The 24,655-nt window shown below is 45.5% G+C and overlaps 1 protein-coding gene across 1 annotated transcript in view; it reads right to left on the bottom strand.

Moving 5' to 3' along the window:
* Positions 1-12,976: 12,976 nt before the first annotated feature.
* Positions 12,977-24,655, bottom strand: part of TRIB2 (tribbles pseudokinase 2) — a 35,578-nt gene continuing 23,899 nt past the window's right edge. The window contains exon 3 of the mRNA XM_068143016.1: positions 12,977-15,415. Within this exon, the coding sequence (XP_067999117.1) occupies positions 14,947-15,415 (469 nt within the window). The 3' untranslated portion in view covers positions 12,977-14,946. The remainder of the gene's footprint in view (positions 15,416-24,655) is intronic.

Here is a 24,655-nt window from a genome sequence, read left to right on the forward strand (position 1 = left end):
GACTCCCAGTCCTTGAAGTATCCAGACTTTATTATGCTGCTGTACAAACAATAAAAAAAAACAAACAAACAGTACTTGTCCTAAAGAATGTGATGTCTATTTTAATAGGACTAGCATATTATTTTTTATACCTTATTATCTAAAAAGCATACTTGTATGTATAAAAATACCTCTTTCATAGTTTCATAGTTTCATTCAGGGATGGAAGGGACCACAAGGATCATCTAGTTCCAACCCCCTGCCACGGGCAGGGACACCCCACACTAGATCAGGCTGGACAGAACCTCATCCAGCCTGCTCTTAAACACCCCCAGGGACGGGGCCTCGACCACCTCCCTGGACAACACATTCCAGGGTTTCACCACTCTCATGGTGAAGAACCTCCTCCTCACATCCAGCCTGAATCTCCCCACCTCCAGCTTCATTCCATTCCCCCTAGTCCTATCACTACCTGAGATCTTGAGAAGTCCTTCTCCAGCCTTCCTGTAGGCCCCCTTCAGATACTGGAAGGCCACAATTAGGTCACCTCGGAGCCTTCTCTTCTCCAGTCTGCCCTCATAGGAGAGGTGCTCCAGCCCTCTGATCATCCTTGTGGCCCTTCTCTGGACACGTTCCAGCACCTCCACATCCCTCTTGTAATAGGGGCTCCAGAACTGGACACAGTACTCCAGGTGGGGTCTCACCAGGGCTGAGTAGAGGGGGAGGATCACCTCCCTCGACCTGCTAGCCACACTTCTCCTGATGCAGCCCAGGATCTGATTGGCTTTGCGGGCTGCAAGTGCACATTGAGAGCTCATGTTGAGCACATACTTTTTTATTTCCTATGAATAGTTTTGTTCAGGGCCCATGAAAACCTATAGGAATGTAAATTATTACATTGACTTTCTTAGACTTCGTGTCAGGCTAGAATTAGGACACAGCTTTCCTGATTTCTGGTGACTACAAGGTTGCCATCTATATTTGAACTAGATGTTTTAGGCTCCTGTTTTAAAAACATTAAAAGAGTTCCCAGGCAGTGAGTGTGGGGTGCCACTCGTCTGATCAAATATCAGTGTCTACTCTGGGTTGAGATTAATCACTCTCTAAACTCTGCAGGCTGTGCTGAACAGGTTTCCATGAGCTGTACAGGAACTGAGACATCCTTCCTGCAAAACCCTAAATCTCAGGAGACTGAAACCCACCAGAAGGTGTTTAAAGATTCTGATGACTGAACTGGTTGATTTTCCTGTTATTTTTATTTTATATATGCATATTTTATTTTATATATATGCATACGATAACAAAAAAATTTAATAACAAAACTTATATATTTGCATAGACAACTGTTTCCTGAAAAGGTAAAGGAAAGATCCCTGTCACCTCTCATCCTCCTCCTTCTCAAATAGCAGGCACAGCATGCTGGAAAAACTCCAGCCTACAGAACTGCCAAACCTTTCCCCAGTTTTTCTTGCTGATGAAACAAACTGTGATGCTCTGAAGCACCTGGGGAATACATCACTATTTCCTATTTCAGCTTCTTACCCAGATTGGTGCAAGGAAAAAAATCTTTGCAGCAAGAGTGCTGAGGCACTGGAACAAGTTTTCCACGGAGGTTGTGGATGCCCCCTGCTTGGAGCTGTTTGAGGCCAGGTTGGATGAGGCCTGGAGCAAACTGGTCTAGTGAAAGGTGTCCCTGCCCATGGAGGGGGAAGGGCTGGAAGTAGATGATTTTTAAGTTCCCTTCCCACCCAAACCATTCACATTTAGGACTGTTCATTTCTGTGTGCACACACATGCCCCTAGGCATATATGCAGGCACACAAACTTTTACATAATATCCTGTTTGCTGAAGGAAAACAAAGTTCTGAGCATTTATTTATTCAGAATACAATTTTGCAACAGTTATGTGTAATTTGTCATGGGTGATGGGGTTGCAATCTCAGGTACGAACCAATTGATCTATAGAGAACCATCTTGAAGCAACTCATGTACTGCCACTCTGCTTAAAGTTGAGCAGACTGCCAGGACTTTGGTGTCAGTTTTGTGGTAGGTGAGAGTGACATATACCATTTTTGGACATCATATCTGTGTCAAGGCAAAATCTTACAGATGTAGTCTTCAATAACCATTATTTATGGCAGGGTAATACAGGGATGGACATACACAAAACATCTGAGCTGCATTGATACTGAATTTATATTGTATATGTCATTTTCAATCTGCTACTAGACTTTTCATCGGTCTTTATGAACAACCAAAACAAACAACCAAACAGCAAAACAACAAAAAACAAAGCAAAACAACACAACCACTGCACAAAAAAACTCCACAACAACAACATTCCAAACCCTGCAGACTCTTGTGATAGTTATTGGATGGCTCAAGCTGCAAACTTCCCTGTCCTCATCAGCTGGGAGCCACACATCATTTGTTGTGTCCACATGTTTAAATCCCAGGAAGCAGACATATTTCAAGCTACTCATGAAATTGTTTTCATCCTTCCTTTTCAAACAAAAATATTAGTATTAGTTTATTCGGCAAAACTATAACACCAAATAAATATTATGTAAGGGAAGTACATAAATAGGTTATAGAAGGGCAGAATAGAGGCTCATAGACGGCCTTGGCTGCAGTGACCATGAAGCAGTTGAATTTGATATCCTCAGGGCAATCAGGAGGAAGTATTCCAAGCTCACGACCCTAGACTTTAGGCGTGCAGATTTTGATTGCTTCAGGGATCTGCTGGCCAAAGTGTCGTGGGACAAAGCCCAGGAGGGAAGAGGGACCCAGGACAGCTGGTCAGTATTCAAGGACCACCTCCTCTGTGTCCAGGAGCTCTGTATACCAACAAAGAGAAAAGCAGGTAAGAATGCTAGGAGGCCTGCCTGTATGGGCAAGGAGCTACTGGGCACACTATTACTTAAAAAGAAACTCTACAGGAAGTGGAGAGAAGGACAGCTAGAACAGGGGGTATACAAGGAAGCTGCCCGAGCAGCAAGAGTCCTGGTTAGGAAAGCCAAAGCAGAGTTTGAATTGAATCGAGCCAGGGAGATTAAAGGGAACACTAAGAACTTCTACAGGTATATTAATGGGAAGAAGAAGACTAGGGAAGGTGTGGGCCCCCTCAGAAAGGAAAATGGTGACATGGTCACAAGTGATGAGAAAAAGGCTGAGGTACTTAATAACTTCTTTACCTCAGTCTTCACTGCAAGGGCCTCTAGCCACACTCCTGATGTTATGGAAGACAATGCCAGGGACGGGGAGGAAGAACTGCCCATTGTAAGTGAAGATCAGGTTCGTGGTCATCTGAAGAACCTGAAAGTGTTCAAGTCCATGGGACCCGACGGGTTACACCCACGGGTACTGAGAGAACTGGCAGATGAGGTTGCTAAACCCCTCTCTATTATATTTCAAAAGTCATGGCAATCTGGTGAAGTCCCCACAGACTGGAAAAGGGGAAACATTGCCCCCATCTTCAAAAAGGGTAAGAAGGAGGGACCAGGGAACTACAGGCCAGTCAGTCTCACCTCTGTGCCTGGAAAGATCATGGAACAGATCCTCCTGGAGTCACTACTCGCTCAAAAGAATAGTGAAGAGGTGATTGGGAACAGTCAGCATGGCTTTGCCAAGGGCAAATCCTGCCTGACCAACCTGGTGGCCTTCTATGAGCAGGTGACAAAATTAATAGATGAGGGGCGAGCAACTGACGTCATTTACCTGGACCTGAGCAAAGCCTTCGACACTGTCCCGCACCACATCCTGGTCTCCAAACTGGTGACACATGGGTTTGACGGGTGGACCACTAGATGGATAAGGAACTGGCTTGATGGCCGCACCCAAAGAGTGGCTGTCAATGGGTCCATGTCACAGTGGAGGCCAGTGACGAGCGGAGTTCCTCAGGGATCAGTCCTGGGACCTGTCTTGTTCAACATCCTTGTGGGTGCCATGGACAGTGGCATTGAGTGCACCCTCAGCAAGTTTGCTGATGACACCAAGCTGTGTGGTGCAGCAGACACGCTGGAGGGAAGGGAGGCCATCCAGAGGGACCTTGACAGGCTGGAGAGGTGGGCACAAGCCAACCTCATGAGGTTCAATAAGAGCAAGTGCAGGGTCCTGCATCTGGGTCGAGGCAATCCCAGGCACAAATCCAGGCTGGGCAGTGACTGGCTGGAAAGTAGCCCGGAGGAGAGAGACTTGGGGGTGCTGGTGGACAAAAAGCTCAACATGAGCTCTCAATGTGCACTTGCAGCCCGCAAAGCCAATCAGATCCTGGGCTGCATCAGGAGAAGTGTGGCTAGCAGGTCGAGGGAGGTGATCCTCCCCCTCTACTCAGCCCTGGTGAGACCCCACCTAGAGTACTGTGTCCAGTTCTGGAGCCCCTATTACAAGAGGGATGTGGAGGTGCTGGAACGTGTCCAGAGAAGGGCCACAAGGATGATCAGAGGGCTGGAGCACCTCTCCTATGAGGACAGACTGAAGGAGTTGGGGCTGTTCAGTCTGGAGAGGAGAAGGCTCTGAGGTGACCTAATTGTGGCCTTCCAGTATCTGAAGGGGGCCTACAGGAAGGCTGGGGAAGGACTTCTCAGGATCTCAGGTAGTGATAGGACTAGGGGGAATGGAATGAAGCTGGAGGTGGGGAGATTCAGGCTAGATGTGAGGAGGAGGTTCTTCACCATGAGAGTGGTGAAACCCTGGAATGTGTTGTCCAGGGAGGTGGTCGAGGCCCCGTCCCTGGGGGTGTTTAAGAGCAGGCTGGATGAGGTTCTGTCCAGCCTGATCTAGTGTGGGGTGTCCCTGCCCATGGCAGGGGGGTTGGAACTAGATGATCCGTGTGGTCCCTTCCAACCCTGAATGAAACTATGAAACTATGAAACTATAAGAATAACATTGCAAAGGGGAAAAAATGTGACTCATTTTTTGCAGTTTTATTTTGTTTGTTTTCCTGATGCTCAGTGTACAATTGAAATAAATGGAAACTTTAGGAAATATTCTACAGAAGGCAGAGTCCAAAAATGCAGAAGGTTATGCAAGGCTAACTGTAAAAATAAGCAGATGAGTCTTCTAAAATAATATTGCAACATTTTTTGGCTTCCATTTATTGGTTGCCATAGGATTTTTACTCAGGGAGCAACTGCTAAACACAAGGCTGCCTCATACCATAGCTTGGCTTTTAGGAGAAGAAAAACATTAACACTGTTTAATGAACACTCTTGTCTGGAGAAGTATTAGCAAATGCTAGGAACTCATTTTCCTACTGAGAGAGATTTGCAAGTGCTTTGTTTACTGTGCTGTGCCCAATTTGAATCTTCCTCTTTGACAACATGGAGATGTCTCCCAAACTAAAAAGCAACTTGTCTTTGTGGAAGGTTGTAGGGAAAGAAAGTCTAAGAGCAAACAGGTTAAAGCATCACATTCACAACAGAAAGCATCACAAGGCACTTTGAATGAGCTGTATGTGCTACACCATCTGCTTCTGGAGCCAGAGATCACAACCTCTGGTGTACAGTTGTCGTAGTTTGGGCTGGGTGTCCTCTGCTACAGGGGTGTTTCCTGTGTCCAGAAGTCCAGCCCAGTGGGTGGACACAGGAAATTAGGTTATTTCCTACCATGATCCCTTGCACCACTATAAGTCTCACGGCGGGGTCTGGCACTTCCTCTTTCCTTCCTCTCCGCCGCCTGGTAACTGGGGGAGAGATCTCCCGGCCATGGGCCTGGTTAGGCCCAAGGCCACGGGGGGGATGGGCAGTCTCAGATCTGGCCAGCTGAGACTAGCCTAGCAGTGGGGGGGGGAAGGAGGAGCCCTGGGGGTTTGGGTGCACCCCCAGGTGGGGATGGGATCTCTCTGGGTCTGTTTTGGGGTCTCTCTCTTGTCACTGTATTTCTAGTATTTTTCTGCACGCACTCACTGTTCTATTTAAACTTTCCATCACCTTTGCAATCTGTTTGTCTGAGTCGTTATTTCTGCGCGTGGTGGGGAGGGGGTTTGCCCCAACCCATTACAACAGTAAAGACAGACATGCTTTTGTATGGCATTTAATTTCTCTACTTAACAGGTGTCAGGTTTTTATTTCACTAGGTGTACATCCTACATAGAGCTGTAACAAGAGGAAAATAAAATAGTGACATGCTATAAAAAGTAGATAAATAAATTTGCTCTTCATGTTTTATTCAGTCTCCCAGTATATCTTGATATAACATTCATCATTAGTATTTTTTATTACAATGGTTTATACTATCTCTGCTGTTGAGTTTATTTCTGGGTTTTCTCCAGCAACTGCTTGATGTAAAAGGCCTAAAGCAGCTCACATGTGCCCATGGCTGAGCGCTTACTCATATATTACATAAGGGTCAGGCCTCCTTTGGCCTGAAACCCTTCTAGGACAACAACTTTTGCAAGCTTGTTTCACAAGTGGATATTTCTGAAGAGGGAAGGAGAGCATTTTCCTAAATAAATTAAACTGCATTTACATATTTAAAAGCACACAATTTTGACACCTAGGAAACTCCAAAGCTAATGAGAGAATAGTCTTCTGAACCCCAGGTATTCAAACACAAAGGTCTTCTGTGCCATCCTACATGGATGCCTATATTGATGTGCCCACCCACTACCATCTGAGATGCTTGAGGACACCTCACTGTATCTCCAGCTGTCTATTCATAAGAGTTCCTTCTTTCATAGCCCCTGTGTCACATCTGCAAGACTTGTGTAGATGTCTTAGATACCTGGTGTATCTCAAAAGAAACAAGACATTTCTGTGTATGCAAATAATTGGGCCTCTGGCAAGCAGAGAGTATTAATCCCATCTAACTTTAGACATCTATGCCTGAGCTAGTCACAATGAGCTCCTTTTATAGTCAGCAGAGAGAGATGTAGCTGTCAACATTTAGCTGGACAAATCCCACCCCAAATTCCACTTGTGTAAGCCATAACTCCCAGCTTCAATAGCATTAGACAGTCTGAATCTTATCCTTGTCCTCTCTGTATATGTAAAGCTGGCAGAGGGTTTCTCTGCCCCTCTGATTTGAGAAATGATGCAGAACAAAGCTTGGGCTTGTCTATACTGACTCCAGAAGTTCAGTCAACCTCCCCTGCTGTGCTTCGACAGAGTAACCTTTTGTTGTGAAAACAACCTTGAAACTGCCTTAAATATCGGTCTGCAGCAAAAGCACAATGATTCCATCACAGACAATGATGCCTACATCCTATCTACTAACCTTCTGAAAGAAGGTCTTTCCCAGGTCTCTAGGGATTATATCTGTTATTGATTCAGATGACTGGAACTCACAGTAAATGGATGGTGCCAAGAAGTTGCAAAGATAGACTGAAAGATGTGGTTTAGACCTTTTTTAATTTTTTTCCCCACTTCTCTGAACAATTGGCATCCAACAGCTGCAATGTTACAAAGATTACTTACGGATGGAAGTAGCAATAGTTAGAGTCTCTTAATCTCACCTGCCATTAGAAAGAAGATAAGAAGCTTTCTACCCTTTAGAAAAGTCTGGTGTTTCTGAGATAGATAGCCTTTGAATACAGTGTATGCATTTCTTCCTTACTTTTATGGTGTGCCCACCATGGTGGCTCCAAATGCACTCTGTGTGACCTAGCAGCACAAACCCCAAGACAGCAAGCATCACGTACAATTGCATTTGTCCTAAATAAAAGCAAAGTATATTGGGAGAGTAGAAAAAGCCAGAACAGAGATATGTTTAAACACAATGACTGAGGGATTTCTCTCCTTCCTCTTCAGTTTAGGAAAATAGATTACCAAAAGTCTATGATTGCTTTCATAAAACAACCTTGTATCTGCTATAATGTTACCTTCACAACTTACATATAGACAAGATTATCCTAACCCAAAAAAACTTAATTTCTTAAAGTATTACTAACTACAGGTGGTGATGATGATGGTGCTGTTGAAGGAGAAGGAGCTGAATGACATGCTTGTTAATCACAGACGTATGTTATCAATAGAACTCAAGGCATTTTGCAAAATTGGTTGTACAATTCCATCATGCTTCAGTTTTATCAACTGCAGACAACAGCAAGATGTTAGTGGATTTCTCTGAATCATGCATTTCACGCTGGCCAATGCTCCTTTTTTAAATTAAGGACAATACATTGTTAACTTTCTGACAAATCTTGCTGCTATCCTGAGGTTACATGAGATCACTGGTTACTCATGTTAGCAGCTTCCCAGAGCAAAGACTCGATATTGTACACAGTACCACAACAACAGATTTGCTGACGTTTCTCATCATGTTGAAAAGAAAGAAAAAAAAAAGGAAAAAAAAAAGATGCTTTTTCTTTCTCTGCCATAAAGTCTGTGTTGCAATCATTCGAGTGCTCTTTCAAGATGTACTCCTTTGACTGAATTACAGAGTTCATAAAAAGTAACAACCAGTAAAATATGCATATACTTAACCATCTTGAATATGATGATTTGATTGGTCTTGATCTGAGTTACCAAGGAAAGTAAGCATGTTATATAATTTTGGAAGCAATGTTTATTCTAATAACAAGTTTGCATGTAGCAAAGTTCTTTTACTCTAATGCAGATGGAGCCCTGTCAGAAACTTGGTCCCCAGAAGAGCTGCAATTTTTACCCACAGGTACCTCTGTTTTATAGCTGCTTTAAAGACTGTTCATGTGGATGAGGCACATTTCTTGCTAAAGCAAAAACTAAAATGCTTAACTAGCAAGTACAAGCATTTAGAAATTACAGATAATCTGCAGTTATGGTGCTTACACATAGGAGGGAGTAGAATGCAATAAAACATGAAGTAATGAAATGCCTGTTGGTGACTAGCAAGCATGAAATTTCCCCTTCTTGAAGGTTGATAGCGAGCTTTTAAATTTAAGCCATAGCCACATGGAATTGCACTTTTATTTCAACCCATGATATTCTACTTCTGGCTAAAATGCACTCCTCCATTTTATCCTTACTTCCAGCGGCTGAATTAGATCAAATTTAAACTATAAACTGTTGTGAGAGAAACAATGAACTAACTTGGAAAAAGAAGACGTGAAATAACGACTGGATTGCAGCAAACAAGTGATCACTGGTTGAGATCAGTGGTCCTCATGGAGCAATGAGCAAACACAAATATCCAAGCCAGGCACTCTGAGCAAACACTGAAATTGCATTTTTAAGGTTAAGCATAGAAGGTAAGTATACACATAAAATCTTTGTACAGCACAACATGTGAATTCTTGGGTCAGTTCTGTCTGAGCAAAAATCAGACACTTACCCACCTCTGTCCCATACCTTAAAGAATTTGGCTTGACCTAGAAAGCCAACTCTTCCTAGGTGTCCCCTTACTGTAGGTAATCACAGTTACAGGTAAAAGTGTCTGGTTTTAAGGGCACATTTGGTCACAACCAAAGGGAGGAAGCTACCCGTTTCCCATTGATGCCTTTCAAGTGAGTCAGCATAACTCGGACTTCTTGTGGTAGCAGCTGGTGCAGCAGGACAGGGTGGCAGGCAGGGAGCACTGGAAGAGGCAGCAGCTTCCTGTCATGCTGCCTGGTGGCTAGTAGCAGCTCTCCCACCTTCCTCATTGACCAATTACACACACTTACACAAGCATGCAGAAGAGATCAGTATTTGCAGTGCCATGTCAAAACAACTTTTTTGACTTGTCCACTCTGGTTGGCTTTGTGGAGGCCAAAAGTTCAGACCTAGACTTCCCTGCAAGGAAGAGCTACCCGACACCCACCTCAAACAAAGCATGCGCTTAACACTGATGTTTGGAGATTAAGATGGGGGAAAAGTCAAGCCCAGTGGTAGCTCTATAGCTTTTTACAGAGGTCTTATCAAGGACAAAGTGTTTCAGTTTTTCCAGGACTGATTCTGGTGTCAAGAGGGTGAGTGGACAAACACACCATTTCCTTCTTTGTGTGCTGCTTTTGCAGTATGCATTTTGCTAACCTAATCAGATGAAGATAAACACCTTGCAATATACTGCATTAACTGACATCAGCTTTTTGTGTGCTTGGAATGATGTCAGCATCAACTTTGCAACTATGCTTTAATCTATTGAGCAGAAATAAATGCAGGAGCTAACCTATTACTTTCCACAAGCTGCCACACCAAGATTATTTTATTTTACCCCTGCAGGCCATGGATGTTCTGCAAAGGAGGCAGAAGAGCCAGAACGTGATCCACTCTTGTACTAAGCTGTTTTTTTAATGAGTCTAAACGAATTCAAATTGAATAATAACTAGAATAAATGACACCTCTCAGCACACATCAGGTTCATCTATGCCCTTAAGAAATGGATTCTGCTCATTTACATCAACACAAAAATATTAAATTAATTTCTCAGGATTTACATTGCCATCACTGTAAATGCTTTTTGTCACGTTTACATACACTCACTGATCTACTTAAACCTTTCCAAGCCCAATATGGCCTAGAGTTTCAAACTTGTATAGAGGCCTCTGGGGATGTATCTCAGTTGGAAGAAAATTTCAGGCAAATAGCCTAAACTGGGTAATTCAGAAATCAAAAAAAAAAAAAAAAGGCATGGAAACTGGGACCAGAAGTGGCTTGATTTCTTTTTTGAAGAAATTTTCCACACTTGTTTGTCATGTTCCAATGGAATTATACCATATTACAGGTCATTTATACCCTGCTTTACTTACACTTTGATTTCAAATTGTCTTATCATGTTACTGATTTTCAACATTTGTTTCTACTGAAAGAATAGGAATGTTACAAGCTAGTTAAGTTGTTAGTTATACTGTCACTTATTAAATTAGCAAGATTTTCATAGAAACCTTTGACAAAACTAAGAACTGATCATTACTAATTCTTTTGATATTCACTATGTTATTAGTCACAGAGCTCACTCATAATATTTCCAAGTTTCAACATAATCATTTCAGGATGAGTATATTTTCTCCTTCCCAATAATTTTTACTTGGCATCACATTTCTTACCCTTCCCCTCTGACTGCCAGGAAAGTGTGGTTTGGGGTCTTAGTAGCTTTGGTTTGCCTTTTTTGTCTTCTCAGAAACACAAGTTTAACAAGGTTATTCCATCTCTAAGGGAGTACATTTTTAATTGCCTTGTTTATCTCCACACCACATGCACACCTTCAGTAAGGCTAAGGGATCAGATTATATGACATCATGGTGCCAAAGGAATAACTAACTGTCACTTGTTTGTGCACTCCTGAAGAAGAGCGCACAGTTCACCATCAGTGCTGCAATGACAAAATTAAATGTGATAAATAACAACATTTAATTTTTTTAAAGTATTTTTAAATAGGAGGGGCAGAGGAGACAAAGAGTGTGTGTGGGGTGGGGTGTGTGTGTCTCTGCCTCAGGGTCACATTCTGTGAAATGGTTTTGTTTGTAGACACGCTTTTCACTCTGTGTAGTTGTGAGATCATCCCTTTCCCCAGCATGGGGAAGCAGCTAAGACCATCCAACAGCCTCTGCTCAGCAAAATCCTTCATTCTTTTGCAGTTGCTACCCAAATCTAGGGTTGAGAGGACTACCAAAGCTGTTTAGGCAGTTCTGCAGCAAGTACTTCTATACCCATACTCCACTAATAGCATACATGAAGGAATTAAGAGGACCAGCAATCAGCTGTTTGAACTACAGATCCCCCTCTTAAGTTTCACTTTAGGGACAAGGAAGTTCTGAAAACAAGGCATCCCTTCAGGATTTTATAAAGCTGACTTCAGCTGCCAAAGGATTCCTCCACAGCAACACCAAGAAAGCTTTTTCTTTGAACAAAAGACTCACTGGAAACGAGCAATCGTTAGTCAGCCACAGTTTTCCTATAATTACTGGCAGTGAAAAAGCAAGCATGTAGGTTGCTGTAAAATAAGGTCTGACTACTTCCACCCAAACAGAACAGAAGCCATTCACATAAGTTTTAGTGGGGGAGAAGGAAATTCTTCTCTCCCCCCCCTCCCCTTCTCTCTATGACTGATTACAATCTGTTTTTTTGGTTGTTTTGTGGTTTTTTTTTGTTTTTTCTTTAAAGCACATTTATTGTGGGAGTTTGATTTGAAAGAGTTTCAAGTAATTTAAACTTTGGCTGCAGGCATACAGATCACTTAGAAACTGATCTTTGAGTGTTTCTGCACACTAATAACTTTTATTTTTGGTGCTATAATCAACAGTTCTAATTTTCAATCTACCAACTGAAATATTCAACACGTGCCAGGAATTACCTTGGATGAAATCATGTAGCACAATTAGCCAGCCTGACAGTCATCCCTGTGCTACTAGTTTGGGTACAAGACTGTTATTATTTTGAAGCGAAGAGGTTTGGGGCTAGGGGGTTTCTTTAGGGGTGATCATCAGCCTCCTATAGCTTTGTCAAATCATAGAACTGCTTCAAACAGACATCCTGGTTCAAATCAAAGCTCAGTTCAAACTGTCTTTTCTAAATGGCCCAGGATTCACCTGTCCTGCACCATGTTCACAAAGCATCTTACATGCTCCACATGCACTTCTACATGATCTCTCTATCTGCATCTATTAATTACCACCTGAGTGACAGAAACAGAATTTGGCCTTAAGTAAAAGACAGTAAATTAGGAGGTACTATTTCAGATCTAGTCTTTGCAGAGGTACAAAGGCAAGACATACGTTTCTCTAGGACTTACAGAAAGTGCAAATGCCAGCCCATTCCATTTTGGTATCACTCTTCATCAGTCAGAGAGTCTCCTGTCATTAAAACTATGTAATTCTGAGCACATTTCAGTACTCTCCTTGAAAAAGGTAAATGAGCTGGATAAGTGGTAGGGACAAACCACAGGAAAATAAAGAAAAGGCTGTTTTGTTCATTGAAAAGAGCATAACTTTTGATGAAAAGGTTTACAGCATTACCTTGCAAATATAAGCGCTAAGTTTTCTCAGCTCATAGGTCTGCCAAGAGCTTGTTAGCAGCACAAAACATACCACCTAAATGATCCAAAAGGAGCAAACTCCTGCAGAGCCTCTGTCATTTAGTAAGAACATCGTTCACCACCGAAGTTTAGTTAAATATGCACAATTTTATTTATTGAAGAGATTAGGACAAAAAACATTAAACCAAATACATGACAAAGCACCAGAGGCAGTAAAACCCCACCATGCACATCACCAATCTTTCCTCCTATAAGGTACTTATAAAAAAAACAAAAAAAAGTCCTTCTTGACACAGCACCATCTTCAGAGTGTAAAAACATTACTCCTTTATATTCTTATTTACCAAAATAGAAGCATTGCAGGTCAGCTGCAGCTAGCTTTGTCTCTTGATAAAGAACTGTGAAACATCCTCTTGAGAGTGGGACCATAACTTTCCTGCAAGGCAGGCAAATAGCATCCATACGTCAAATGCCAAGTAGCTGTACGCACATGCCACATACTATAATTAAGCACAAATTCAAGTAACATTTACATACTACAGAGTCCACATGTACCTACCCAAAAAACATGACCACTTCACAAAACGTATACAGGCAGTAATATCAAAACAACTGAGGTACTGGAAACACAAATATTTATGCCAAGAGATTTCAATATCATACAGCAATATAAAAGCAGTAATAAAAACATTTGCCAGTCTAAATCAAATAAAGCTATCTAGAAAAAGAAGCTAAATAAAAAGTTATTTAGGGACAGAAATACCTGAACAGAAGTGTGTTAACTACAGCATGTAACATGTCATCCCAAGTCAACCCGTAATTGAAGTACTGGCTTAATACATCACTACTGTGACATTTTCTTCAATAAATAGAATAAGTCTTGACAATACAAAAGGTGCATATTACTGTGTATGTTTCAAGAGGAATATCTGTAATATAAATGTTCAGCTTATTAATACCCTCTTATTTCTTATTCTGGACATGAACAAAAAAACCAAAACCCAAACAAAAACAACAACAACAAAAAGCTAAACAAAAAACCAAACAAAAAAATCAAATCCAAACAATTTTTCCTAGTTGAGAGAAATTCAAAGAACAAAAAAAAAAAGCAACTCACAATAGTCTTCTTCAATAATAAAAGAGCCCTCTATTTACATGTGGGCCAGTCAGTTAAAGAAGATATCGGTTCTCAGATAATGACACGACTAAGGGCTTTCTGCCCTCTCTAGTCATATACGTGCAGCATGGCAGATATGGAAACCAGTATCTTGTATCTTAAAAAAAAAATAAGGAAAAAAAAATCATAGTTTTCTTCCTTCCCCCCCCCCCCCCCATTATAGCAGTAATGCATCTGGAAGTTTGAGTCGTAATAGCTTCCTGCAACAAACCATTTGACACAAAACAGAACAGCTTGTTAAATGACAGTTACTTCCCCTTAAGTGAACAAAGCATTAAAATGTCATTTCCTGACAAGAATATTAAGTAGTTTATTTAGAAGAAATGAGTTGAAAATAGCTATCAAGAGACATGAATTGAAATTTTGTTTGTTTTTAGCACCCACTTTTCATATCCATCTTTGTGCACCTAATTTTTTTTGGTAAGTTAACCCCATTAATTATTAGGTATCTGATTAAAAAAAAAAAGTGTTAGCCAATTGTTCTTTCCCTGAATAATGGCTGAAGTTAAATATCTAACAGTGCGATGCCAAGATGTGAGCTGAGGCAAAAAAGTTTCTATTTGTTGTGAGTTACCACTATTTTAAATGGAACAGAAACAGGAGTGATACAGCCGCACCAGAATTGGCATGTGCAGTCTCCTTGGCTCCAAAAAGGTGAGAAGCTACAATTACTCCATGCTGCCTTTTCTCCTCCAAATCAATCTAACCTGATAGCAAGCTCCCCCCGCCCCCCCAATCTGTCCCCATGCTACATTTGTTATATTAGCTCCTTGTGGAGGTTCCTTCTCAGTCTGAGGACCTCTTGAGTGTCTTTTGCTACCAAGCTAGGCTGATGCAGGATGTGATTTAACATGGTCAGGAAGGGCTCCTTCATGTGTCCATCTCCAGGTTGTGTACCTTTTGAACACCAGTCTTTGTGTTCAGTTAAAGAATGGGTCCAAGTCTTCTTCCATGTTGACATCAGGCACCAGCTGATCTGATACTTCCTTAGCACCATATCCTGAATTCGATACATTAAAATCTGTAGAAAACCATGGATGGTCCAGAATTTCTTGTGAAGTCAGCCTTTCCGATGGCTCCCGCCGCAGTATGCTACGTATGAGGCATTTTGCCTTAGGGGATAGAGTTTCTGGAATGTTAAACTGCCCGCGACGGATCTTGCTGAAGAGGGAACTAGGTTCAATGTCATGGAAAGGATAGCGTCCAACTAGCATGGTATAAAGCATGACACCTAGACTCCATACGTCCGCTGCTTTGCCAGAGTAGCTGCCATTTGTGTTCAAGATCTCTGGACTCACATAAGCTGGGCATCCATGTTTATCAGAAAGAGAGTCATCATTTCCTCTTAAAATATATGCATCTTCTAGGCTTTCCAATTTCACTCTAGTCCTGTGGGGGGAAAAAAAAAACACCGAAACCATCAAGTTAAGCAAACATAAAAACTCAGATTCCTAACTGTTAACAATTACAGAGTCATAATAGTAATGTTCTGCATGACTCAACTACAGAAGTGCATTAGCTTAAGATCCCACTCATAGGACTTCTTGCAGATAATTGATACTCTCTTCTATACCAGCGAGAGATACCAGAGACATATAGGGAATATTGCCAAACACAGAGCCATAAGATTTCAAATACAGTTATGTCCCACAAAGTCATTTGTATCTTTTCAAGACCTTGCTAATAATTGCCATATTCATGTGCTTGTAAATTTCTCATAGGCATGATTTCCAAAACTCCGGAGACACAAACCTCAAGAATTTTTCTGCGCTGGCTGCACTCTAAGGTACCTCATGCCCAGCCTAGCCTTAACTAAACAAGGTTATTTTGATGCGTTCACACCAGTGAGAACACACACCTGTAATTCCACAAGCTTCAATAGGAGTAAAATGGTCGCTCTGACTCTAAATGGATTCCCTCCAACCAGCATTTTTTCTTTATCCTAACATTAAGGAATAGCAATTTTAACAGATTTCAGTCTTCTCAAACAGACCTTTGGGCAAAGGGAAATTAGGTGAGCTGAACGCTGCCAAGAAACTGCAAGCTTATCCACACAGCAGAACCAGAGGAGCTCCTCATGTTGGAATGAACAGAGAGGCTAGCAAACAGCTTGCAGAGAGATGACAGGGATACTTTATCTAGATTGCAAACTCCTCCTGCCTGCAAAGTGCTGAACTTATCATTGTACTGCAGTAATTATCTCTGCAAGAGAATTTTCTTCCCTAATGAATATCACATAGGATTAGGGGAAAAAAAAAAAAGATGCTGAGTCGCTTGTCACAGCATTAGATGAACATAACCTTCCTTTCCTTTTCATTTTCACTGCTAGCATCTATGACTGTATTTAAAAATCTGTCCCTGTTGAAGATATCCAAAAGGATGACCATTTTTTAGATTACTTCCCAGGAACAGTTGGTTTTGGGAACAGGATTATGACAACACAACAGGACTTGTCCAGTGCATCTGGACAGAAGAGTCACCTAGCAGTAGTGCAGGCTTTCTTTTCAGCTTCTTGGGACAATTCAGTTTGGGTATTACTGTCCTTGTCCCTCAACCTCACTGGCCTATATGATCACTCTCATCCCTGTGTCATGGCCACATTTCCATAACATTCACTAGAGGGGACTGAAGTTCATTCCAGAAAGGAGAACTCTCATCTCTTGACTAAAGCACATCATTTACAGGTATTAAAACAGACAAGGAGAACCCTATTTCTTTAAATATTTACTGAAGACATCATCACCCAGGCTTGAGTTGCAAAGGACAGCTGGACCAGTTTTCGCTTATACTTGGTTCCAAGGCAGCTCAGAACTATCTTCTTTGACCAACAGAAGAGCATTTTACTCCGTGGAGTATTTCAGAGGTGACTGTCCCATAAACTCTCATAATGACACTTGGACCTTTTCAGCAGCTAGAAACACCTACTAGGAGAGGTGAAGGCCCCTTTGGCAATATGCTTTGAATCAGGAAGTCATAAATATTGAATTCAGAATACCTGGTGGCTCCCAAGCCCAGTGTGCCAAGGCTGCTACTGCTCGCCTTAAACAAGTCAGTGTCTTCCAATGTGGATGCTGATGGGGTTTGTGCGACACACCTGCTTCCTGACTAATTACTCATTGCCAGCCTAACAGCACTTCTACTGGCAATGGACAACTCCTTCATTAGCACTCAAAAAATACTTTACAGCAGTAATATCTGACAAAGGAAACTGGGTGCAGGGAGAAGCAACTGTAATTATCAGGACCACATCAATTTCCCTCTGTACACAGCTCAGAGGGTTCCAAACAGGAGAGACCTTTCATAATGCTCAGCTTTGACATTGTAGTGGGTTGGGGCAGACCCCCTCCCCACCACGCGCAGAAATAATGACTCAAGACAAACGGATTGCAAAGGTGATGGAAAGTTTAAATAGAACGGTGAGTGCGTGCAGAGAACTAGAAATACAGTGACAAGAGAAAAGAACCCAAAACAGACCCAGAGAAATCCCATCCCTACCTGAGGGTACACCCGAGACCCCCAGGGCTCCTTCTTCCCCCTCCCATTGCTAGGCTAGTCTCAGCTGGCCAGATCTGAGACTGCCCATCCCCCCGTGGCCTTGGGCCTAGCAAGGCCCAAAGCCAGGAGATCTCTCCCCCATGTTACCGACTGACGGAGGAGGAAGAAAAGAGGAAGTGCCAGACCCCGCCGCGAAACTTATAGTGGTGCAAGGGATCATGGTAGGAAATAACCTAATTTCCTGTGTCCACCCACTGGGCTGGACTTCTGGACACAGGAAACACCCCTGTAGCAGAGGGCAGCCAGCCCAAACTATGACAGGAGCCACCCCTTATTTCAAACCATGATGCCTGCACCCAAACACATCATCAAATCAGAAAACTGATGACATGTCTGGCGAAGTCCGTGTCTTCATCTGGGCGTCCACTCAAACAGTCTCTCAGTCAGGCTCTAGTGTCTGTCCATTCCAGTTCTTCTTCCTTCATCCAATGGAACCTCCCGGCAATGCAGAGCTCATTCTCCTGCGGTGCAAGTTCTCCATGGATCCGTTGGGCATCCTGGTCACCTGGAACAGCCTCACGACTTCTCAGCCAAGCCTCTGCTTTTCACCCATGGTCACTCGGTGGCATATTCTCCACCCCTGGGGCAGGCCAGTCGAAACCATCCAACCCACGACTGCCTTTTTCAATCCATCCAGGGTGCCGCAACCAACCGCTTCCAACTGCGGTCCAACTACACGGATGCTTGTCCGAGGTACTCCGCCCCCCCACTAGGCGTACCCGTACCAAAACAAGACAGCATCCGGCTGCACACACCCCCCCCCCACCAGAAAGGGAGGGGCTGCACCACAGCTCACTGAGAAGAAGGGAGGTGGAGCCAGGTGCTCGGCGCCAGTTTCGGAACTCGTCCGAAAAAGTCGGGGAAGAGACTAGGGCCGGGCCCGCCGCAGCCCGAGCGCACGGCCAGGACCACCGCCGCCGCTCGCCATGCAGCAGGGCTCCGCCCACCTCTGCCGCCGCGGCGCAGAATCAAAATCACCTCCACCCCTCGGACACTCAAACGGCTTCTCCAGCGAAAGCCATACACGCGTTCTCAGAGCCCTTGAAAACGGCTTTCCAGCTGGAGTCCCCGTCGGCCCCCCGGGGCTTCGGGAGCTGGCTCGCCCGCTCGCAGCGGCTGGCTCTATCCCCGCAGCAAGAACGGACCTGACTCTGATCTGCTCGCCACTGCCCCTCCCCCACTTCACTGCCCGCCGCGGAGGAGGGGCAGGTTCCGCGTTCTCAAGCGGTACCCCAATGTCGATGGTCGAGAACCACCCCTGCCTGAAATAGCAGAGGGTCCGCGCCACCCGCAGCGCACCAGTCATCCCCCCACAATCCACAAGAGCTTACACGGCCGCCCCGGCAACATCACTTGAGCCCCCAACTGCCAAACCCAAACCGACGCCCAGAACTGAATTTAAACTCTCCATCCTTTGCAATCGATCTGCAGAGTGGGCACAACAGCCAGCCCCACGTTGGGTGCCAAAAATTGTAGTGGTTTGAGCCTTAACTGAAAGTTAAAAGCTCAAATGGGGAAAAGGCTGAGAATCTCTTCCCCACTTCCCCCCCACCTCCTCCCTCCAAACAGGGAGAGGAGGGAAAAAAAAAGGTAAGGAGCAAATCCACTAATCAACAATCTGGAGTCAGCTTGGAAGTAGAGAGGCAAATAATTTTTTTTTCTTCAAATATATATATATATATAGCAATAACAGGGAATAAGGTTCACAAGGGCAAGGAACAAGAATGGATGGGAGGGGAATAGAAAAAAAAATAATACAAAACCAGTCTGTCTCTGAAGAGGCACAGAGGCAGCAGGGAGAAGGATCAGGTCCAGCCACGTGGCTGAGGATCAGGAGAGCAGCTGCAGTAGCTCTCATCCAGCAGAGGCAGGAGCCAAAAAGGAGATCCAACAGCTATGAGGTCCTGGTTTTTATACCCTTGCTGGGCAGGGAGGGGGGAGTGGAACAGACTCAGCTTTCCCAGGGGGGAGGCGCCCTTCAGGGAGTGTAAAGTACCCGCAAGCCCTCCACCCTGCTTTCTTCTTTTGTTTTCAGAAAAAGGTGTTAACCCACCACAATCCACCCCTCTGTTCCACTTCCTCTCTCCTGCCACAGCCCCTTCATGTGATTTTGACACATGGTATTTGAATCCTTGGTGCAAGTCTCTTGCTATCCCGGCTTGCTCTCTCCCAGGGCAGTCTCTCTCTCTGCTGATGGTCACTGTAGGTGGTGCTTGAACTGGGCAGGCATGTGGAGAAGAATCAGGAATCAGTCTGTCTTTGAAAGGGAAAGGAAAAGGTCAGGAACAGTCTGTTGCTGTATGGACACAGGGAACAGTCCGTTGCTGTAGGGACATCAGGAACGGGTACAGGTGAGATGATGCTCTTTGGGTTGGTGGGCAGTGGGTACGTTGGGTCCTGGATGCTGGGCTGGTATTAAACTAGGATGGAGAAACTTAGAACAACTTATAACTATTCACATAATTACATTGATGAGGGTTGCCTCCTCTGAGTTCATCCTCTCTCAGCCAGAGTCACGTTCTGCTGTGGGATACACTGAATGTCCCCAGTTTCTAACATAACCCAGTACGTGTGACCAGGCCCCTCAGCCGAGACCACCCCTCGGGTTGGTTTGCCCCCACCAGCAGCAGGAAAAACCCACACTGACTTCCCCAGCAGGTTCTTCTCAGCAATCACAGGAACTCCATCTCCATCCACTGTTTGCAGCAGGTCGGACTGGGCAGGACCAGCTCGGTTCACAGATCCTCTGCTGTTCACTAACCAAGTGGCTTGAGCTAGGTGCTTTTCCCAGTTCCTGAAGGTTCCACCCCCCATGGCTTTTAGGGTGGTCTTTAGCAAGCCATTGTAGCGCTCGACCTTCCCTGCAGCTGGTGCATGGTATGGGATGTGGTAAATCCACTCAATCCCATGTTCCTTTGCCCAGTCCCCTATGAGATGGTTCCTGAAGTGGGTTCCATTGTCTGATTCAATCCTCCCGGGGGTGCCGTGTCTCCACAGGATATGTCTCTCTAGGCCCAGGATGGTGTTGCGAGCAGTGGCATGAGGAACTGGATAGGTCTCCAGCCACCCTGTACTTGCCTCCACCATGGTCAGTACGTACTGCTTGCCACTGTGAGACCGAGGAAGGGTGATGTAGTCGATCTGCCAGGCCTCTCCATATTTATATTTCGACCATCTCCCCCCATACCACAGAGGCTTCATGCGCTTGGCCTGCTTGATGGCAGCACAGATGTCACACTCATGGATGACCTGTGAGATGGCCTCCATAGAGATGTCCACAGCTCTGTCCCGAGCCCACCGGTATGTGGCATCTCTCCCTTGGTGGTCAGAAGTGTCATGGGCCCAGTGAGCTAAGAACAGCTCACCCTTGTGTTCCCAGTCCAAGTCTATTTGGGAGATCTTAGCAGCCAGGTCTGCTTGGTGGTTGTGCTTGTGCTCCTCTGTGGCTCTGCTCTTGGGGATGTGTGCATCGATGTGCCGTACCTTGGTTGGCAGCCTGTCCAGGCGGGCGGCGATGTCTTGCCACAGGTCAGCGGCCCAAACAGGCTTCCCTTTTCTCTGCCACCCGTTCCTCCTCCATTCCTTCAGCCACCCCCACAAGGCGTTGGCTACCATCCAGGAGTCAGTGTAGAGGTACAGCACTGGCCAGTTCTCTCGTTCTGCTATATCCAGGGCCAGCTGGACAGCTTTTACCTCTGCGTACTGACTGGATTCACCTTCTCCATCCCTTGCTTCTGCCACTTGCCTTGTTGGGCTCCAGACAGCTGCCTTCCATCTCCGCTTGCTTCCTACAAGCCGGCAGGACCCATCTGTAAATAGAGCATAGCCCTTCTTGTTGTCAGGGAGATCGTTATATGGGGGAGCCTCCTCAGCACGGGTCACTGTCTGCTCTGCTGGCATTCCAAAGTCAGCACCCTCTGGCCAGTTGGTGATCACTTCCACTATGCCAGGGTGTTCGAAGTTCCCCATCCGAGCTCGCTGAGTTATCAGGGCCATCCACTTACTCCAGGTAGCATCTGTGGCATGATGTGGGGTTGAGCCTCTCCCTTTGAACATCCAGGTCAGGACTGGAAGTCTCAGAGCTAGAAATAGAGGTGACTCAGTCCCAATTACCTCGGAGGCAGCCCGGACGCCCTCATAGGCAGCTAGGATTTCCTTCTCTGTCGCGGTGTAGTTGGCCTCAGAGCCTTTGTACCCCTTACTCCAGAAACCTAGGGGCCTGCCCCTGGTTTCACCAGGAGCCTTCTGCCACAAGCTCCATGTAGGACCATTCTCACCAGCCGCAGTGTACAGCACATTCTTGATCTCTGGCCCAGTTCGAACAGGTCCCAGAGCCATAGCATGGACCACCTCTCGTTTGATCTGGTCAAACGCCACCTGCTGCTCAGGTCCCCACACAAAATCATTTTTCTTCCTTGTTACATGGAAGAGAGGCTTCACAATTTGACTGTACCCGGGAATGTGCATTTTCCAGAAGCCCACAAGCCCCAAAAATGACTGTGTCTCCTTCTTGTTCGTGGGCTGCACCATAGTGGCCACCCTGTTCACCACCTCCTGAGGGATGTGGCGACGGCCATCCTGCCATTGAACACCCAGGAATTGGATCTCCCTGGCAGGCCCTTTCACCTTGCTTCTCTTGATGGCAAAGCCAGCCTCCAGCAGGATGTCAATTATCCTCTTACCCTTCTGGTAAACTTCCTCTGCTGTCTCACCCCATACAATGATGTCATCAATGAACTGCAGATGCTCAGGAGCTCCACCTTTCTCCAAGGCAGTCTGGATCACCTCATGGCAGATGGTTGAGCTATGGACCCAGCCCTGAGGTAACCGATTCCATTGATACTGTACTCCCCTCCAGGTGAAAGCAAACTGTGGCCGGCATTCTTCTGCAATGGGAATGGAGAAAAAGGCATTAGCAATGTCAATTGTGGCATACCACTTGGCCGCCTTCGATTCCAGCTCGTACTGGAGCTCCAGCATGTCCGGCACGGCAGCGCTGATCGGAGGAGTCACTTCATTCAGGCCACGGTAGTCCACAGTCAGTCTCCATTCCCCATTTGCCTTCCGCACTGGCCATATCGGGCTGTTGAAGGGGGAGTGAGCCTTGCTGATCACGCTCTGGCTCTCCAGTCGTCGAATCAGTTGGTGTATGGGGTGCAGAGAGTCTCTGTTGGTCCTGTATTGCCTGCGATGTACTATGCGAGAGGCAATAGGTAACTTCAAATCCTGCACCTTATGGCTGCCCACTACGGAGGGGTCATCTGAAAGCTCGGGCATGGTGGACAGCTGTTCTTTGCCTGCAGTCTCCACAGCTGCCACCCCAAACGCCCACTTGTGCCCCCTAGGGTCCTTGAAGCATCCCTCCCACAGAAAGTCAATGCCAAGAATGCAAGGTGCATCTGGACCAGTCACTATGTCGTGCTTTCCCCATTCATTCCCGGTCAGGCTTATCTCAGCTTGCAGTACAGTCAAGTCTTGTGAGCCTCCTGTGACTCCTTGAATGCTTATGGACTCAGCCCCTTTGTACCCCGATGGTATCAGGGTGCATTGGGCCCCTGTGTCCACCAGAGCTCGGTACTTCAGGGCTTCTGAAGTGCCAGGCCATTTCACGTACACATCGCAGTATACTCTGTTATCCCTGGCCTCCACCTGGCTGGAGGTAGGGCACCTCTAATGCTGGCGGCAATGTCCACACTTGTCACATGGTCCTGTGTTACTAGGGGAAGGGTCTCTTGAGCGAGAGGGACCACTCCAGGAAACTGGGGCAGCTCTTCTCCTAGATGAGTTATCCCCGTGGTGCCCACCTTGCAGTTCCCGCACCCTGTTCCAGAGGGCAGAGGTGGGTTGGCCATGCCAGGTGTCCATGTCCTCTCCATGGTCACAGAGGAACCTCCACAGAGACCCCCTTGACATTCCCCGATTGGCTTGGGGTGATCTCCTAGGGGAAGGTCGCCTGTTCCTGATTGCTGAAACCTGGACCCATTCTGAAGGAGAAGGGGAAAAGGAGGCATCGCTCCCCTTTTTCAGTTCAGACATGGAGGTCTTGATCTCTTTGACAATGTCTTTAGCCATAGTTTCTATGGCTGAGATCAGGGGTTTCTGATTTACGCTGTCCTCATATTCCCTTAAATCATTGGCAAACTCACAGACAGTTTTAGGACTTCCATCCTGTCCAGTCAAGAGTATCCCTCCTAATGTGTGAGCATATTTCTGAGGAGCACCCTGGGTGAGTTTCTTTACGAAGGGCCGTCTCATGGGCACCTCATCTGGGTCCGAAGGGAGCTGGCCATCCCCATAAATTATTTCCATCACAGCCATCTGCCTCAGATACCGAATGCCCTGTTCCATAGTTGTCCATCTAACTGGGGCCCAGGGCAGGTTATCTCTTGAGCGGTACCGGCTCTTGATGGCGTTCAGAATCCGGGCCCAGAGAGTGTGTATTCCATCAAGTTTGGCTAACTCCTTGTCCAGACCAGCATCACGAGTCAGGGAGCCTAAAAGCTTTGCCTCCCTCTTATCCAGGTCCACTGTGTCCACCCCCTCGTCCCAGCATCTCAGGGCCCAGCTTAGTATTGGCTCACCCTCTTTCCTGGCGTAGTCCAGACGAGTTTGCCTTAGTTCCTTTCTGGGCAGCGATGTAACAGTTATTTCCTGGTCTGAATCATCTTCATCCACCGTTGGGTTCTGTGAGCTGCTGGGGCCTGCTGAGGTTCCTTCCTCACCATCCGTGCTTGGCGATGATTTTTGATTTCTTTTCCTGCGTGTGGTGACCGGTGCTAGAGAGACTGCATTGGCAGGAGCATCAGGGGTCAACTGTGGGACTGCTGGTGGTGGGGCAAACCCTTGTGCCTGGGGCTCAGGCTGAGAGCTGGCACAGTCATTACAACCCGACCCCTCCCTCTTTGTGTCTACAGAGTGCTTACAGTGCCCACAGCAGACACGCCCCCAGTCATTAAAGAGCACAAAGGAGTGTGTTATCACCCTCCAAACAGCTCTTAATGGGTTAGCTAGTCCTCCACCCAACACGGTCCCAGCAAATGCCACTATAAGGATTACATTTAGGCATATGGAGCA

Source organism: Melanerpes formicivorus, unplaced genomic scaffold (assembly GCF_026170545.1).
Source record: "Melanerpes formicivorus ecotype bairdi unplaced genomic scaffold, bMelFor1.0.p_v2 SCAF_9, whole genome shotgun sequence".
Classification (NCBI taxonomy): Eukaryota; Metazoa; Chordata; class Aves; order Piciformes; family Picidae; genus Melanerpes; species Melanerpes formicivorus.